The sequence below is a fragment of the Panthera leo genome, chromosome D1 (assembly GCF_018350215.1).
Source record: "Panthera leo isolate Ple1 chromosome D1, P.leo_Ple1_pat1.1, whole genome shotgun sequence".
Classification (NCBI taxonomy): Eukaryota; Metazoa; Chordata; class Mammalia; order Carnivora; family Felidae; genus Panthera; species Panthera leo.
The window spans coordinates 773,758-788,155 of NC_056688.1; the positions used below are offsets into that span (position 1 = coordinate 773,758).

Here is a 14,398-nt window from a genome sequence, read left to right on the forward strand (position 1 = left end):
ATCTGTCACCACACAAAATTATTACAGCGTCACTGACTATTCTCCCTGTGCTGTACATAACATCCTCATGACTTACTTATTTCATAACTGGATGTCTATACCTCTTAATCCAACCCCCCAACCTATCTCACACTTCACCAGCCCCTCAACCTTTGCCCTCCCTAGTAACAGTTTGTTTCCTCTCTCTGTGAGTCTGTTTGTTTTGTTCATTTGGTTTGTTCTGTTTAGATTCCACATGTAAGTGACATCATACAGTATTTGTCCACTGTCTGACTTATTTCGCTTAGCATAATGCTCTCTAGGTCCATTACATTGTCTCAAATGGAAAGATTTCATTCTTTTTTGATGGCTAAATAATATTCCATAATGTATATATACCACATCTTCTTTTTTCTTGAATTTTTTTTAACATTTATTTATTTTTGAGAGATAGAGCATGAGTGGGGCAGGGGCACAGAGAGGGAGACACAGAATCTGAAGCAGGCTCCAGACTCCTAGCTGTCAGCACAGAGCCCAATGCGGGACTCAAACTCACCGAACTGTAAGATCATGACCTGAGCCGAAGTCGGACATTTAACCAACTGAGCCACTCAGGAGCCCCAGTATACCATATCTTCTTTATCCATTCATCTATCAGTGGACACAGGTTGCTCCCATTTCCTGGCTGTTGTAAATAATGCTGGGGTGAACATACAGGTACATCTGTCTCTTCGATGTAATGTCTTTGTTGACCTGAGTTAGCATTAAAATTAGTGTTTAGGCTCTCTTTGATAGGCATCAAGTGGTGAAGGTTAATAAAAGCAAGTCTCAGACTCTAATCTTGTATGACTAGACACAGAACATTCATACAGCTTGTTCAGTGAGCTGAATAAAGTCCCAGCTTTCTGTCCTTGTAGGTACTCTAACTATACCTTCTATGAGAGGTCTGCCGAGATACACACAGCCACATTCCAGAGACAGAACTGTGCCATCTGGCATTGGACATTGAGAAATGTTCCTGTATTAACGGTCAGACACAAGCCTGAGTAGACATCAAGACTCAGAGATCATCGATAGGGTAAAGGATATAGACCTCCCTGCATTCTTATTCCCTGTTCATGTAAAGGTAGGGAGTGATTAAAATATATTTATGAAAATGCACTTGTCTTGAATACCTTTAATTTCAACAAAGAAATCCCATTTTTAACATTCAACAAGATATTCACCAGGCTGTTCTTTTCACCAACAAAAACCCATGTTAGACATTGAGTATACCAATTAGAAAACCAGTTGATATATAACACTTGACAATATCTGCCTCAAAAGGATTGGTCCTTTATGATTAGAATATCCTGCAAGCCCTGTCATACAGCTGTATTCATCAGAATATTATGCCATCACCTCTTAATTAGGGAAATGGACTGTCTCTAGAGTTCCATCTATGAACTAAAGCATACATAATAATGTACTGGCTTTGCTTTAGAATTTTAAGGTAAATAACAAAGATTGCAATAATGAAAAAGCCTGAAAACATACAGGGTTTTTAAAGGAGAAGGAGGAAAGACAGTTTGGAGGTGTCTGTAGAGAGCTAGAAAGTCAGCTACCCTACCTCCAGGCCTTGAGTTTTCTGTAGTATGTGATGCAAAATAATGCAAAATAATGCCTCCATTTAAGCAGGTGAGTTTCCATTTAAGATAGCTGAGTTTCAACTTGACCACATAAGTGAAAGGGTATTTCGAGAAGTAGAAGAGGTTGAGTACGTTGAGACCAACGTGCCCAGCAAAAGGGCTTTACAAAGTGGCTACTACGCACGCAAAGTAGAGTTGGGTAAGAGGTTGTACTGTGTAGCATGTCAACGAACGTCCACATGGTCTATGACCTCGAACAAGATACTTACCTTCTCTATGCCTCAGTTTCCTCCATTGCAAAATGGAGATTCAAAGAGCATCTGCCTCACAGGCTGTAGTGAGGATTACATTTGTTACAACATGCTCAAAAATAATGTCTGTAATGGTAAGTGCTCAGTAAACATCAGCTGGTGTTTTTATACCTTCCCCTTTTCTTCATAAGAATATTAATAAATTTTGTCAGAAATTTATGGAGTCATGAGATCAAATACAGTGTGGTTTGCATGCCGGGATGAAGGGCCTGAACATTTCTCAGTTTTTTTTCCAGATAAATATTCTTAAAATTCGTGACGTGAATTTTGAGGTCACAGTTTCTCTTTGGGTAATTAAATATCTAAATTTAAAATATTTACACTATTCTAAAAAATATTTTCTTTTTTCAAAAGTTTTAAAGTAGTATTTATTGGGGCGCCTGGGTGGCTCAGTCAGTTGAGCGGCCGGCTTCAGCTCATGTCATGATCTCACAGTTCATGAGTTCGAGCCCCGTGTTGGGCTCCGTGCTGACAGCTCGGAGCCTGGAGCCTGTTTCAGATTCTGTGTCTCCCTCTCTCTGACCCTCCCCCATTCATGCTCTGTCTCTCTCTGTCTCAAAAATAAATAAAAACGTTAAAAATAAATAAATAAAAAATAAAAGGAAGAGTTGCTTTAATAAATAAATAAATAAATAAATAAATAAATAAATAAATAAATAAAAATAAAGTAGTATTTATTATTGACCAGTTAGAATAGAAGATGAAGTGATTCTATACTATTTGATTTTTCTTTATTCTCTTAGCTTTTCAAAAACCAGTTCCTCCTTTGGAAGAAGCCCTCAAACAAATTCAGGAATCCAACTTAAAATCAGAAGTAAACCTTCCCTCTTCCCATAGACCAACAGTAAATTGGAGGTAAGTAATGTATTATTATTATGTATAATTATTAATATGTAATAATTAAATAGCTTTCTATTACTGAGTTTGTAGGCCATTTCATCAGTTACTCCTCACCCTTGTAGAGTTTAATGTTTTATTTTCACAGATTAAATTAAGGTAGAGTAGAATATAAATTGCTTCCAGAATAAGGCAAAATTCTAATTTATTGTCTTGGTATTACAGTGCTGCCTATGTTGAATAAATTTCTATGGAAACTATCATTCAAACCATTTTAAAATATTGATGTTCATTATTTATCTTCACTGCAAGGAAAAAATAGTGTTGAATTGTAGTGATATATTTTTAGATAAAAGGAGTAACTGTATGGGAAAAATGGGTGTTTCCTCATGGAGAATCTTTCCTGGGTGTCTTGAAAAAGGCAATGGCTTATGGTTCCTCTCCAGGAGCTTAAATGAATTATTAGAAGCAATAGAGTCAATCAACCAATCACACAGTGCCCTGTGACATCTTTTATGTCTCCATTTATTTATTATAAATGTTTATTAAAGCTACCACTTGCATAACATTAGTCAGGCTTTGTAAAGGGGATATGGGGAAGAAGAACGTGGTAAAATACAATTCCTAGTGTACAATCTAGGAGAGAAGTGTAATACTTCAAAAAGTATAGACTAGTACCCCAAGAGTAATGATAATAATATGTAATATTTATTTATATAAAGACATTTACAATGGAGACATTAATTAATGTTTATATTTTGCTGTACATAATGTTATTTACTAAAGTACTTCCATTTTTAGAATATCTGTGGCCAGTAGTTCCCTTGATCAGAGCTAAGACCAATTCATTTTCTCAGTCTTCACTGTAGTTGAGGAAAGACCTCATGGAATAGAAGATTCTTCAACAAAGCTTTGAAGAGACTAGGGATTAATTATGAAATGAGTGAGCCCTGGTACTCCGGACAGAGAGGGATGAGTGTGTGTGCAGGACAAGAGTGGTAGAAGGAGTGATGTGCTCTGGGAAGGAGAGCACGTGGAATGCCAGAGCACAGAATCCCAGTAGCCTGTCCAGGCAGGAGATTGGAGGGGTAAATGCGTCTGTGCACTGAGGAGTGCACACTTTATCCTGAGAGTTCGAGACGAGTCAGTGAAGGATCTTAAGCAGAAGGGGGGTAAGATCAGCTTTTCTCTTTTATCATTTATCATTCCAATCTACACATGTGGATAATGGGTTAGAAGAGGACAAAACAGGAGGCTATTCCAATATATGTCATTGAAATTATATGAGTTCATAGCTCGAGAGAAAGATATAGGCTTAAGTTGATTCAACACAGCTCACGGATGAGACGCAGCCATGGAGAGTGTGTACCGTGATGGCAGGTGTAGGGCAGAGCCCTGAAGAATAGCAACATTTAAGGATGTAGAAAACAGGCCCACAAATAGGAACAGAAGGTTGACGTAGGACGGGACAGGGTGGGATCATGCAAACTAAAGAAGTGTGGAGTTTCCTGGAAAAAAAGCAAGCAGAGTTCAAATGGCTTCCAGTGAGTTAGTGACATAAAAACTTGTTACCCTGACATGAAACAGGTGGCACATAAAAAAGGGGTGACAGAAAAGAGGTGGATAAAGGAAGTGCAAAGCCAACAAAGAATGATGAAGTGCCCCAGGTACTGAGAATAGGATCAGCATGACCGTGACCACCTCGGAGCTGAACCGGAAGCTCTGCAGCTGCTGTGGAAGAGGGCTGCTAGCCAGCCCGTGGTCCCGGATAGGGGAGCATTGCCAGGGGCAGAGGTCAGGCTAAAAGGACAGTTCTCAAGCGCCTCTTCCCTCTGTCGTCCTGTCTCTTGTGCTTCCCATCAACCAAACTGAGCCATAAATCAGAAGGCAAAGGATCATTTAGTATCTGCCAAGCAGAGAGAAGTGGAGAAGCCCAGAAAGTGAATCTGGAGGGGAAATGACAGTGTCCACTATAGAAGCAGTGCGTCTAGGGGTGCCTGGGTGGCTCATTCGGTTAAGCCGCCGACTTTGGCTTAGGTCATGATCTCGCGGTCCGTGAGTTCGAGCCCCGCGTCGGGCTCTGTGCTGACAGCTCAGAGCCTGGAGCCTGTTTCAGATTCTGTGTCTCCCTCTCTCAGACCCTCCCCTGTTCATGCTCTGTCTCTCCCTGTCTCAAAAATAAATAAAAAACGTTAAAAAAATTTTTTTTAAAAAGAAGCAGTGCGTCTACTATATTTCACAATAAAAAAGTCACAGTGGTGACTCTGTCAGTAGTTTCAGTGAAGTGATAGGCAAAGGAAAGAGATTACTAGAAGTTGAAAAGACACGGAGAGCAAGAAAGTAAAGATAAGAAGCGTAGTTTGTCTTCAAAAGGAAAAGAGTGATAGAACGATAGCCAGAAAAGATGTAGGGCCCAGTCAGGTCCCACAGACTGATGAGTAACAGAACGTGGTCTAGAAAGACAGAGGAGGGCAAGCATGTGGAACATCTTATGTACCTACTTTGAGCTAGACGAGGATTAGCATGGGTTACACTATGAGTGAGATGTGGTTCTCCTCTCGGGAAAGGTTTGCAGTTAACGTTAGAACACACACGTAACACTGTGTAAGGGGAGCTGTTACGGGAATATTAGCCAAGTGGCAACGTATGAATCTTGAAGTTGGAAAGAAGTCCTAAAGGATGGGTGCACGTTGTCTCATGAAGAAGCAGAGGCCGAGTGTAGGCCTGTTCAGGCCTGCAGTGTGGTAGGAGGAAATAGGACTCGCTCAGAGAGACGGGACTGTAGGGTGTGTTGCCGGAAGGACAGGAGATGGTCCAGAAAATGGACTGAAATTGAATGTGAAATGTTTTTATTTCTGGCTAGGAAGTTTGAGGTTTGTTCTATAACTAGTAGAGAACCCATGCAGGTGATCGATCAGGGAGTGATCTCATCCTCTGTTGTTTTAGAAAGATAACTGGTATGAGTGTTGGAGAATGAAAAGGATGGAGAGACATTGAAGGCAAAGGGCACAAGACGAAATTAATGGGATGATCCCAAGGAGAGGTCGTCACTGCCAATGCTGGATTAGTACAATTTTGTATAACGAGGAAATGATAGATCTGTTAAAGAATATAAATATTTTGAGTGATTAGAAGGAAAGGATGAGAGAAGAAGAAATGAAAATGCCTTTTCACAAAACAGAGAAGTGACATAAAGAAATAAGAGTTTAAGAATGTTGATCAACTAGACATATACAAATTGGAGCACAGAGTGATTAGTGGCAGGAAAATCAGGAGGCACAGCCATGAATTTAAAAGGACTTTTGTTAAAAGAAAGTTGAAAACAAAGAAGGAAAAGACATTTCATAGAAATAGATAATAGAAATTAGATTATGAGTGTATGAGGGAATAAAGAAAATGAAAAAAACGAAATCAAAAGGAACTGAAATTTTGAGGTAATTTGGTGACTTTAAAAAGAAACAAAATGAAATAGTACTGGTTTGGTGAGATATTGCTGAATTTCATTTGAGGCTTCTAGGGGCGCCTGCATGGCTCAGTCGGTTAAGCCTCCGACTTAAGTTCAGGTCACGATCTTGCGGTTCATGAGTTCGAGCCCCACGTCGGGCTCTGTGCTGACAGCTCAGAGCCTGTATCCTGCTTCGGATTCCATCTCCCTCTATTTCTCTGCCCTTCACCCAGGTGTACTCTGTCTGTCAAAAATAAACATTTTTTTAAAAATGTTTTAAATAACTAAATAAATTTCATTTGAGGCTTCTGAATTGAGGGGATAAATATCCAAGTAGAAATGTATAAAAACAATTTGACCTAAAATGAAATGAGAGATCAAGCTATAGAAATACATTTGAAAGTCATGATTATGTATATTGTTGCTTGTTACATGTACTAGTGTCTCCCCAACCGGATGTGATAAAGGCTAGATGTCACACGTGCAGGTGCTGTGCCGGTGGTGTTCCTGGCTCAGTGCTGTGCATGTTGGAGGCGTTCAGTAAATACTTGGAGTGGAGAGACATACGTGAACACTCCTCAGAGAGTATGAGCTTGATCTGAAGCTTAATTGACGAGGAGGGTATTCAGGAAAGGCAAACACTGGGAGGGAACCACAGACGAGGGAACAAGTCATGTGTGGAAGGGCATGATGCCATGAAAGAGCATGTTTTGTTACAGGACTGAGCGCAGTTCGGCCCGTCCGGTGTGCACACAGAGAGGAGTTGGGGCAGATAGGCTGGCTGAAAGGAAGCCACAAGTTAACTCATCAAGGGCCTTGTTAAAAAGTCTGTCCTAAAAACAATTACTGAATGAAACATTCCACGTGTATACTTCAGAATGACTGTCAGAATGGACAAAAGTAGGGTAAGGCTAATGGTGGGAAAATCAGGTCAAGTGATACTTAGTGAAAATGAAGACCTCGTGAGAGCTGTTTAGGAGGTGGAATCGAACTGGAACCAGGGGTTCAGGAGGAGTGAAAGGAATGGAGATTGGTCAGTTACGAGGTAGTGACACCATTTATCAAAAGGAGTGTTAAGGAAGGAGAGGCTTAAGGGACAGAGCAACTGGCAAGAGGATAGCAAACTGTCGGGACACATGTAGGATATTCCCAAGCCAGTTTCTCATGGTTAGAAATCTCAGCCACAAATATAGATGTGATCGTTGCCAACAAATGGATGGAATTAAAGACGTGGCTCGTGAGTTCAGCTAGGCCATCGGACTCCCACAGCTACAGCAAGCCGAGTTTGGCTTCACTTAGAGGACAGAGCGCACTTCATGGCAACGGACAAGATTCTGTTTCAATAGGAGGAGTCCTCGTGGCTCAGCACAAAGCGGTCAGTCTTTGCTATGCCCCTCGCCCCTCAAGTGACATCTCGGCTGTAAGGAAACAAGGTCCCAGTGGGTGGGTGTAGAGCCACCCTGGCAGAAACCCCATCTTCCAAACAGGAACCAGTATTTCTGGCGATGGCTCCAGAGCAGCAATGCCACCGAGGTCCATGTGAAACACATGTCCAGGTACACGAGTTACCACACTCAGGGAAACCCAGAGCTGTAGCTTGATGTCAGCTAGCTGTGGTGTATCCAACCAGTCCTCTGGATTGTACGCAGGGTAGGGACGGAGAAGCAAGGAAGTGGGTCATGTGACTCTCAAAAATCCCAGCAAGATAAAAAAAGTGATTCTTTCTGTCAAGAGTACAGCTTGTAAAAACTCACCAAAATGCATAGTTGTTTTTTAATTTAAATGAAGTTTCAGAACTTTACTGGATTTCAATACATTAGCTTTTACATCAAAACTTTATAAATTAAAATTAGTTTACAAACACATTTAACAAATCATTTTTTTTATGTTTATTATTTTGAGAGAGACAGAGCATGAGCGGGGGAGGGGCAGAGAGAGAGAGCTAGACACAGAGTCTGAAGCAAGTTCTAGCTCCAAGCTTTCAGCACAGAGCCCGACACGGGGCTCAAACTCATGGACTGCGAGATCATGACCTGAGCCAAAGTCGGACCCTTAACCGACTAAGCCTCCCTGGCACCCCAACAGATCGCTTTTAAAGCAAGAGTCCATTTCAGTGTTTAGCCATTCTCTGGATTTTAGAAGCAAAGTACCAGTCTAGATGAGCATCCCTAAGGGCGTGCAGACCCACAGCATACATTCCTAGTCTTGGTTATGCTGGAGATTTTGTCTTGCAGTGTTAGGTTAAGCAAATCAGATTAATTCTCTTTGGAACTTATTCTCCCAACACTTACTGTAATGGCAAAGTGTTTACCAGATACTTAATGAGGTGGTTTGTGAAAAATACTATCTAATTCAAAAACACTATTGATATTGAACACCAGATTGCGCTGTGTAGTAGTCAGTCCCTTAGGGTATTTTTTTAAATTGTGGGTCATTTTCTGATTCCCATTTTGGGGGTTCTTAAATCTTAGCAAGCATTACCAGTAATATGTACCAAAAGTCCTTTTAAACTTTATTTATTTAAAAAAATTTTTTTTCTGGGTAGAAAAAGAGAGTGAGAGTGAGCAGGGGAGGGACAGAGAGAATCATAAGCAGGCTCCACAGTCAGCACAGAGCCCACCTTGTGGCTCGATCTTGCAAGCCATGAGAATATGACCTGAGCTGAACTCAAGAGTGGGATGCTTAATGGATTGAGCCACCCAGGTGCACCTAAACTTTCTTGAAAGTTTGAGCAATTGGCTGTGTTTGAACAGTAAAATAATAATCCAGGATCAAGCTGTGAGTGCCCAGAAGGGAGACTGTGCTAGGTGCAGTGTAAAAGCTATGGTCTTTCTTCCCCCGCTGTTGATAATCAAGATATGAAGTCAGAATGCTTTAAGCTTAGGAAACAGCCGCTGACAAGTTTTGGTTACAAGTTTTGGCTGCTGTAAAAATGCTATTCTAAAATATATTTTGAATTGTAAGAACAAAAGAAATTTTTTTGTACTTTTTTTTCATTTAATTGGAATAATTTTTAAGTTTCTGCAAATAAGGTAATTGTAAATTTAAAGCAGTAAGCATTTATTGGTGAATAATATACATATTCCCATTCCAAGAAATATAAGTAAATGAAGTTGAAATAAATTCTTTAAAGTTTACTATAAAATAATCCAGTGTATAAAGGACAAGCAAAGAGAGGAGCTCAAGAGGGAACGTGGACGTAGGGAACGTAGGGGACGTAGGGAAATAACCAGGAGAGCAATGGCATGAAGACCAGGGGATTCCAGTCGGGAAGTGTCCGTGTTTGCAGCTATTCGGTCAGTTCGTCAATCACGAGCGAGAGCTGGGCCCCGAGCAGCTGAGGTGGAGGCCAGCTGGCAGCGGCTGAAGGACAAGTGGGAGTCGAGGCAGGGACAGCAATAGACTTTCAGAGTACTCGGCAGGAAGGGGAAGATGACAGACATTTACAGGAGCTTTTAGGGTCCGGGAGGAATTTAGAGTAATAAAAAATCCCAATCGTTTAGTATAAAAGTAATACGCATTTTTGTATACAGGTTTTCCTTACAGCTTTCTCTTTCCACGTATCAGTTGTTATCCTTTGTGATATCAGATATTTTCAATAAAAAAGGCTCTTTAGTACTAGAAATGAAAGGCTAGACCTTTTTTGCTCAACAGTGTACAGTTCTTTAGAGTCTTAGAAGAGATGAAGTATCAGAATAACTTTGATTTCCCTGTAGCAAACGTAGCTATCACTACACCCAATCTGGGCTAGGACCATGAAATAGCACACATCATCTTTGTTTTATGAGACGTGCTCTCCATTCTAAATTAGAGTATATCATTTTCATATGCTATTGTAATATATTCTTTTGACCATGACTTCATGACATCTATACTCATGTATGTATATATACATACATACATATATATATATATATATATACATATATATATATATATGCACTCACACACACACATAAATGTTACGTATTTAGAAAACAACAAATGTATACAGAGAAATTTTATAATTTGTATATAACAAATTTACAGAGAGAGCACTATGGCTTACTTATTAAAAAGGTGAATTTTTCTCCATAGATAACGGTATTAAAATGTATGAAAATGTTTTGTAAATTATAAAGTGCTATACAAATATGAAATATCAGAATATTGAGGATCAGGTATTAGTAGAAATACTTATTTGTACTATTTATTGAAAATATGGTTAAGCTACAAATATTGTCACATCAAAAATACATTGCATGTGGAATATAAACCTAAAATGTGTTAAGGAATAAAGTAATGCCAAGAAGTAGGGAGCATCCAAGGAAACTGATTCTATTGGTACTCAAACACAATTGTTCTAATGTGGAAAATATTAGTGGCAGATAATAACAGTAGGATGTTGGTAATGTGATAATCTAAAGGAAAAAAATTGTATGAAAAACTGGAGGGCATTCAATGCTGAAGCATCAAGAACAATCAGAGAAATATATCCATATGAAAATAGAAGTTGCTCAGGAAGTAATGAGATATAAGAATATTAATAAGGAACTAACATTAAAAATACAAGTAATCAGCCTTCCATCATGAGCAAATCTTTATCACAAGGATAACTTACTTCACCCTTCTGGTAGATATAAGGTAAAAGAAGCTGTATTTCCCCCAAATTAAAGTTTTATACTTTAAAATGATGATATTAGATATCTATCTCCAATATCCATGTATTTGTGGTGAGACAGGTGATCCTGAGCCACATGCAACCCTGAGAAATCTGGCCACAGCCCAGCCGTGGTCCACTGGACCTCTGTTTTCCTTCCATACCAGTAATGTAAATCAGATTTTTCTAGCCCATGTTCATTATCCAGTTGACTGTCAGGCCTCCAAGAGGTGAAAGTACTCTTTCGAGGAAAGAGAAAAGGGGTCGTGAATAAACTACACACAGCTGTCCCCACATGTGCGAGGGCACTGGGTGATGAGAAGAGTGTCATGCATGGACCCTCAGGACCAAAATATGATACGAATCAAGAGCCTAGAGACAGCCTAATGAACGTCAACAACAAAAAACATCTTAATGAGGCTGTCTCTCTACCTGCCTGTCCAAATGCTTTTCCACCTGTGCAGATCCATTCCTGCCTGTCCAGCTGTTCCCACACCTTATCCCTGCTTACCTCTTCAGCTGTCTCCTGTGCGGGCCCCACTGCTATCCCACTGTTCCCAGATCCTCCCTAGCTGTCCCACTGTTTCTACCCCCCACCAGCCCCAAGCCCTGCCTGTCCGCCTGGCTGTCCCCTCTGTTCCTCCAAAGACCTTTTTACCAGCCCCAATACCGTCCTCCCCGGTCACGTATCTTCCTCACCCCCCAGCCCCAGTAACCACCAGCTTTTCTAGCAGCTTCCCCCGTCTACCAGCCCCAATGCCTTCTGGCCAACCTGACCGTGTGCCCCACCCACCCCGAAGTTCTGTGGTCATCCCTGATCCTGACTCACAGGGCCAGTTATTCTACAAAACTTTCAGACCCAGACATTGCCCCCCACAGCATTGTACTCCAGCCACTCTAATGCCTGCCCTTGTTCGTCGTTCCCTTCCAGCTCGACTGGTTGTATCCCCAGTCCCCATGGAAGCTCTCCCTGCTTTGAAGCCTTCCTGTTTACCCAGTCACCTCCCTCATCAGCCAGCCCCCGCTCTCCCTGATACCAGTCTGGTGCCTGCACATCCCACTATCTTAGATCCTTTCCGGTCAGCCCAGCGGTCTGTTCCACAAACCACAACATTGTCAGATCTGTCCCAGGCCTTTGTAGACCATCCTCTGGCCTCAGTCCCCTGCCATCTGCCTCCCTGTCACTCTCCCTGCTCCTCTTTGTCTCCATCACCTTCCACTTCCACATCCTCTCCATCCATTCTGTCCTCTCCCTTCCTCTCCTCTCCCACTTCTCCATCCTTACCCCCTTCATCCACCCCTCTTTTTTCTTCACCTCTGCATTCAGCTCCCTCACCATATTTGCCTCCAACATGTTTAAATTTTCCCTTTCCAGCCTGTCCTGTTTCTTCCTCCTTTCCCCCCGTGCTTTACTCTCCCTCTCTTCCTGCCTCCCCATCTCCTTTTATTCCTGTTCATCCCCTCAACCCTCCTCCCTGGGGGAAGAAAGTAGAGAAGAGAAGAGAAGCAAGTGGAATAGAGAAGAAAGAAATAGAGAAGAAAAAGTTGAGAGACGTCAACTTTAAAGGTAAATAAATTGAGTTTATCAGATATTTTGTAGATTTAGCAACATTCTGTTTGGGAAGGGTGACTGAAGGGGAAGGAATCTGTAAGAGTAGGAAGCCTACAAGGAAGAGAGAGAAACATACTCCCAGTGCTCAGGGGCTTGCATTAAATACCCTCCCTGTGGTCACAAGAGGGTAGTCAGGAATCTAGGCCCTGACTATTCCATTTGTCCAAATAAAGACATATATGCGTATTGGAGATAGGTATATGGTACATGTGGCCGTGTGTCCTCCAAACATTTTTATCCTCAATGGGGAATAATGCAAGTGAATTGGGAATAAAGCCCTTGGGGTCCATTCCACTGGCTATAATGCAGCAGCAGTCACCTCTTTGATATACTTCCTCCCCATCCCCCTGAAACACTGCTCCTTTGTTCTTTGCTTTTCACTGTGTGCATATGCTGAAATCGAACATGCTGTAAGTTTCCAGAAGATGCAGAATTTTCATAGAAGGTGATGTCACCCACTAATAATTTGTGGGTGCACTCGCACACTAGAAGTAGACCCTGTACTAAAGATACCCTTTCTGTGGCGTGAAAACCATGTTTACATTTGTAAACAAGTGTGTATACTGTCCTCCCTTAAGTAAGACCCAGGCTCCCAAGCCTAGTAAAGTAGGATGGAAATTCCTGCCTCCCCTGACAGGCAATTTTCATATTTTCTGTCTGCTCGAATCCTCAACCAACTTTATTTGGGTTATAGGAATACCTACCAGCTATCACATCGACTCAGAACTAAGGGTAATACATCATATTCTTATCCAGATAGGAATGCTCTTAAAGAACTAAGGACTGACTCTACATATCTATAGGAATTCTTTCTACCTCTATCCCAAACAATAGAGGAATAGCATTTAATAATCAAAGCCGTGAATAATGGGGTATTCCCACGTCAAGGTGGAGTACTTTATTGGCACTATAATCCCACACCCATTTTATTCTGTTGACTGCCTTAAATTCCTCTTCCAGTATCCTTACATGTGATTATCTGAACACACACACACACACACACACACACACACCAAACATAAATGTGTCATTTATATATAGAGAGAAACTAACTTTATTTAAATGTACTAAATATTTTTTGTGTATGGTTCACAGAGCTATAGATAATGCCTTGCCTTCATCATTGTCAAAAAATGGTCACAAGCATCAGAAACATCTCTTATCCAAAATCAATTGTGATAAAGAAATGAAGGAAAACAACAGGGCAAACTTGGCTACTAACAAAGATGCGTTCCAGCTTACACTGGAAGAAACTCAGAAACTCCTAGAAGATCAGCATCTAAGCAGTTTGCAAGTATGAAACTATAAATGTTAATATTTTAATATCTAGTAATAATTCTGTCCCATCTCTGCATATTCTACACTAAAGAAAAGTATGCCATTCACCGAGGATAGCACGTGGATGAATCAACACAAATTCATCACAGATACTACAGAAATAATTTTTTAGATTTTTCTACCTTTTGCTCACTTTTCACTCTGCTTTCTCTATTCTTTTGCCATCTCTCATATTTGGAAAAATATGCTTTATGAATGTTATTTTCTGATCAAAAATGAAAGCTATTTTAAGTAAAATATAACATAAGTATCATTGTTAGACACTGGATTATAAAAAGCATCCTTAAAATTTATAATACATGTGGACATTAGGTTCTTAATGAAAATATGTCGCAATTAGCTAGAAATGGCATTTCTGTTCTAGCTCTCTGATCAGGCATTCACTTTGTTTTCTTTCCCCACAAATGAGTATGAGTTTCAGCTCATTTTCTTGAAATGTTTGCGCACTTTATTTTTCATGAGTAACTACACACCTTTATGAGATTCTTAATAGGCTGGTATCAAGATTAAATTCATAACCTTGGCCTGATTTATCCAATAACTAACCAATTGTGACAAAGCTGAAAAACAGCAAAGCAGGAGACTTCTGGCTATGATGAAATGCCTTCC

The 14,398-nt window shown here is 40.6% G+C and overlaps 1 protein-coding gene across 6 annotated transcripts in view; it reads left to right on the forward strand.

The window, feature by feature from the left end:
- The window catches only part of CEP126 (centrosomal protein 126), a 104,303-nt gene that overhangs the window by 40,388 nt on the left and 49,517 nt on the right, over positions 1-14,398 (forward strand). For 2 of the 6 annotated variants that reach the window (XM_042903934.1, XM_042903931.1), the window contains exons 1-4: positions 915-1,105; positions 2,662-2,773; positions 11,304-12,406; positions 13,547-13,745. In XM_042903934.1, coding sequence (XP_042759868.1) covers positions 13,638-13,745 — 108 coding nt within the window. In that variant the 5' untranslated portion in view covers positions 915-1,105; positions 2,662-2,773; positions 11,304-12,406; positions 13,547-13,637. Of the gene's footprint in view, positions 1-913; positions 1,106-2,661; positions 2,774-11,303; positions 12,407-13,546; positions 13,746-14,398 lie in introns of those variants that run through there. The other 4 variants (XR_006193386.1, XM_042903932.1, XM_042903933.1 and 1 more) reach the window with 4 other exon arrangements.